We start from the raw sequence: 5,310 nt of genomic DNA on the forward strand, positions 1-5,310 counted from the left end.
GGGGAAAGTGTGGGGTTTGAGATTTCCTTTTACGTTGATGTCTTGTAAAGTTTTCCGGATATGGAATGTTAAATTTTGTCTCATCTTTTGAAGAGCATCATCATTATGCAGGTCCTCCTATGTTTTAAACAGAAGGCTACAGAAGCTAGTGGGATGGGCAGTACTATTCCACCCAAAATCTCTTAAAAAGCCGGTTTTGAAAAACGACTACAGAAGATAGTTGGAATTGTTCACTTGCTTTGCAGTTCACTCATTTGGCTAGTGCTACTAGGATACCAGGCAAGAGTAGCCCCTCCTTCAATCTCAACAAACTGACATGTAAATGCTTAAAGCAATCAGATAAGTCCTGATTTTCTGGGTGGTGGGTCATTTTGATGGATGCATCTATGGTTATCCTTTGCTTGTACTTGTTTTGTTTTTGTTTTTTTTTTTTTTTTTCTCTTTGTGGAATTAAGTTTTGTCTCATCATTATGCTAAATCAAATATCTGCAGTGGCCCATCTATTTGTAATATAGAGAGTAAACACAATTATATGGAGAGTGAATTATGCGGGAGTCAGTGTCATGGGTAAAACCTTGCTGAAAATGATGAGCCAGTTTAAATCATGAGCATCATGTTTTTTGTTTTTGTGTTTTTTTTTTTTGGGTTAAAAAGTCATATAAAGTTGAAAAATCATTGTATCATAATGTTATTCATTGGGCAAATTTTTTTTTTTTATTGTACCTGATATTGTTCAGCTTGAATCATGCATATAATAGTAGGTTGCAAGTTTTGCAAATGAAGAATGCCTTTCATAGTGCTATAAACATAGCAAAAAAGGACCAGAGAAGCCTAGTGAGAGAGCCACAAAAAGAGGGGCTTGGCATAAAAAACAGAAAAGCAGACAAAAATGGTTGGTATTTAGAAAAAAGGAAGTGGAATCCTCCAATGGCTTTCGTTAGCGTTTAAAAATTAAAAGAGGGCTTGAAACATAGGGAATATGTTAAAAGCTTAAAAGGTGAAGCCAAACCAAGGTCTCGAGCTTTGCAGGCATTTCATCCGGAATTTCCCATTCCCCACCTCCATATGTCGGATCCTGTGTTGCCTCATGCTGATTGTCAACCACTCTCTCTCTCTCTCTCTCTCTCTCTCTCTCTATATATATATATATATATAAATAGACACACACTAGTGTCATTTTTATAGAACTAAAAGAAGGGGGATAAAACAATGGAAATAAACAATAACAATTAGGAGAAGCAAGACGGTTAAAAAAAGGAAAACCAAAAAGCATAAAAGAAGATGCACACGTTTTATTAGTTTTTTTTTTTTAAAGTTGTGAAAGTTAAGTAAAAAAACCCCAGGAATCCAGTGAAATTAAAAACTATACTTGTGTTAGAGAAAATTCACGATAAGTAGAAAGTGATTCTTTAACTTCAAGTATTATTCTATTGGTTAAGGAGCACTTTTCAAGTTTGTTTTATTAGTTGACACACGAGAGAGAGAGAGAGAAATAGATGGACATATAATAACCAATTATCCTATCGTAAGTGTAGAACAGCCAGAATTTAAGACTTGGGTTTGTTCCTAATTTGAAATTAGCTTAAAAGGATAATGGTGCCTATTTTTCTTGGAAATGAAACCAATACAATTTCAAGTTTCAACAAATGTACACACATCAAGGCGGTTTCTATCTGTCCCTTCCCTTGACTATTTTCCAAAGCAGTCAATCATCTCAAATGCATATACTTGCTTTCTATATGCACTCATTATTTGATGTGAGGTTAAAGGATAAACTTTGAGATCAACTTTCCTCTGGTCAATGGAAAATAGTATTTGGGAATAAAAACTTGTTTCCAACATCAGCCATTTGGACGAACTAGAGCCTGTTTATTTAGCGAATTAAAGTCATAGTTAAGAAGTATTTTCTCGCGCCACTAGTTATTATCTCCTTGCGGTACTCCGAGTATCAAACCAAATCAAATGGTGCTGATTGTTTCAAATTCTAATGATGGATCCACTCTGTCCTGTTTTGTTCCTTTTTATTTTATTTAAAATTCAGGTCTCCTTAGTTCTGCCACATTCTTTGTGTAACTATTTTAGTTTTGAGTCTTTTGACATATTGCGCCAACTATTTTATGTATGATGATGCTAACTACAGTATTTTTCAAGGAAGCTGAGCCCGTGAGTGGGATTATGTTAACAACTCAATCTACCATTAAAAAAAAAAAAAAAAAAAAAAAAAAACACACACACACACCCCATCATTGATTCTCTTTCTCCTCTACCTCTTCCTGTCCCTATCATACATAGCTTTTTTTCAAATAAGACTGAAAAAAATATTGGTTTCTTTACAAACGATCCTAGAAACAAACTAGAGCTACAAATTTATTAATTATGTTATTAAAGAACGGCAAATAGAAAACAAGCCACAAAAAATAGAGCTATGTGAAAGAGAAGTAACAACCATTTAGATATTTCCTAAAAAATTGCCCTACTAAACACATCTTCCTCCCTTTTATAAAGCTTTGCACTTCCCTTCAAGCCTCAACAAAGCTCTAGCCTTCTTAACAACTAGAAGAAGATCACCATCTTAAACAAGAAACCACAATTTACAATTTAATAATGGCTTTAGACCTCTTATCACCTGACCATTCAGAAGAAGACTACATAGACATGGAAGTTAGTTCGTACTCGAACTTCTTCTGCAACAACTCCGCGACCTCTTCTTCTCCTCCTCCACATAACCCAAGAGAGTTTGAGTTTCAAATGTCAAACACAACAAGAGAGAGAGAGCCAACAACTTCTCCGGCGGATGAGCTCTTCTACAAAGGGAAACTCCTTCCGCTTCACCTTCCACCGCGCTTACAAATGGTCGAAAAACTACTTCAAAACTCCAACATCTCTTCATTTGATCATATAAGAGATGAAAACACTTTTGATCATGAATTCTTCAGCACCCCACTAATGACGACGGCTCCAACACCAACTGCAACTAGTACCCCATATGAGTCGTGCAATATCTCGCCCTCGGAGTCTTTTAGGATCAGCAGAGAGATAAACCCTGAAGAGTACATGTATGAATACTCAACAGAATTTAGTGGCTTCATCAATGGAGAAAACCCCAAGAAGTCTTTGGCAAAGAAGCTAAAGCAGTCCTCACTTGGGTCAAAGCTCAAGGCTTCAAGGGCTTATCTCAAGTCCTTGTTTGGTAAATCTGGTTGCTCGGACGAGTCAAGCACGGCAGCTAGGAAAGTCGCGGATGAAGGTTCAGCTCTGAAATCACAGGAGAGTTCTAGGAGATTTGTGAAAAAAGATAACAAGAAGAATCCATTTGGGCAAATTCAAAGAGACGAACACCAAACACCAAACACCAAAGAAAAGATTGTTGACTCCGGTCGCCACAGGAGATCATTCTCACTGGCTCTTAGCAGACATTCAGCAAATAAGCCTTCATCTTCTTCATCATCAATATCATCCGGTTTCTCTTCTTCCTCTTCTTCTTCTTCAAGTTCAAACAATTCAAATGGTGTTCATGAATCAAAGTACTTCAAGAGATGTGGAAGCGCAAACTATTCGGAGATTGAGAACTCGATTCAAGGAGCTATTGCTCATTGCAAGCAGTCTCAGCAGCTGTTTTGTCAAAGAAAGGCTTCACGTGAAGTTGGGTTATGTTCAATGGCAGCTTCAAGAATTGGTGTTTGTGAGGAACAAGAAAAACCAGACCTTTGCAGAGGCTGAGAGAGAGAGAGAGAGAAACAAAGAGGGAGAAAAACAAGAGCCAAGTACAAACTTTTTTGACTTGATCATGATTTTTTTTTCCTTTCTAGTTTTGTGTCTTTGTGGTCTTTCATAAAAAGTTTATGCTTTGAGTCAGTGCAATGTACAAGTTTCAGAACTCTGCATGGCTTCTCCTAAACGTCAAAGCAAAGCATCTCCAAATGAGATTTTTCTCTAAAGAAATCAGAACTTTCATATCAAGAACTCAATATTTTCAACTGATTTATGTCTTGTACATCATTAACTGATCATATAATTTACATCATTAGTTAACTTATTTTGGTAAAAGTTTGGTCTTCTTTTTGTTTTTTGTTTTTTTTCCCCCTCTCTTCTTTCTTCTCCAACTGCTTTGCCTACAACGTCCTAAATTTTGTCCAATGATTCTACAACTTTTGATATAGACCTTGGACTCTTTAATGATGCCAAATACGTTAGAAACATATTTTAAACATATTCTAATTATGTTTTCAGAAACAATAAACATAAATACTTTCAAAATTATATGTATGATTATTCGTAGGGATCGTCGCTGGAATAGAGTTCAAGAATCAGCAGGTTGTTTATTTTCCATTTTAATAGGTCAAAATGGAAGTGGGTCAAGTTCTAATTGTTAACAACCAAATGTTTCTTAGTTATGTAGAGAGAATTATCATGACCAATTGCATCAAATAAAAGTATTTAAAGTTTTTTTGCTGAGAAAAAAAAAATATAGTTATCATTAGCGTCCTATTTAGCTATAGAAGAAATTTCAGTCTGCTAATAGAACAAAGAGGGCCTAATTCAAATGAAAGGATTAAAGTTTTCTTTTTTCTCAGCCAAAAAATAAATAAATTATTCGTTTCATTCTTCCCCGTCCTATTTGTCTATATCGGGAATATGAGACCCCATTATGAAACTGAGAGAACTTAACTTAATTTTACTCTCTCAACACCAAAAACCAAGCACCACAAAATTTATTGATCGGACAAGGACCTTAAATATAGCCATATAGTATTAAGACTTGATCTCATACTAAAATAGGAAAGGAAAAGAAAAAGGATATTTTTGACTTGAAAATAAGAAATAAATTAAGAAAAATCTCCAATGAAGCTAATTGATTTTTCACACCAAATATGCAGCTAGAAAATCTCCAAAAATAGAAAGAATCATTAAACGTTAATTACTAGAATTGTTGCCAATCAATCACATAAAATCTCAACACTTTGTACCACTCCATTAATAACACGAAAGAGTTTAAGTTATTTACATAACAGAGATTCATAGATAACTCATATAAGATACAGTTCTATTTTCTTCCTGAATAATGAAAAAACAAAAAATAATAATAATAATTTGTTCCGTGATTACCGGTCTGACTATGTTTGCATTGTTTAGGTACTATAATGTCAAAGCTTTTGAATTCAATAAGCCGACATTGTTTCGTAAATACGGCAAAGTAAGATTAGACTAGGCAAAGATCATTATGATTATGTCTTGGCCAATCATCGAATGACGAGTTTAATCGTGCCCCTTTAGAGCAACTGAGAGACGCTCGTCTGCATTGGATAAATG

The 5,310-nt window shown here is 35.0% G+C and overlaps 1 protein-coding gene across 1 annotated transcript; it reads left to right on the forward strand.

The window, feature by feature from the left end:
• Positions 1-2,476: 2,476 nt before the first annotated feature.
• Positions 2,477-3,720, forward strand: LOC21400270 (probable membrane-associated kinase regulator 4). Its single transcript, XM_010103213.2, has one exon. It carries the CDS (start codon positions 2,605-2,607, stop codon positions 3,718-3,720), a length of 1,116 nt encoding a protein of 371 aa, XP_010101515.1. The 5' UTR covers positions 2,477-2,604.
• The last annotated feature ends 1,590 nt before the right edge of the window (positions 3,721-5,310 follow it).

This window comes from Morus notabilis, unplaced genomic scaffold (genome assembly GCF_000414095.1).
Source record: "Morus notabilis unplaced genomic scaffold, ASM41409v2 Scaffold365, whole genome shotgun sequence".
In the NCBI taxonomy this organism is placed as follows: domain Eukaryota; kingdom Viridiplantae; phylum Streptophyta; class Magnoliopsida; order Rosales; family Moraceae; genus Morus; species Morus notabilis.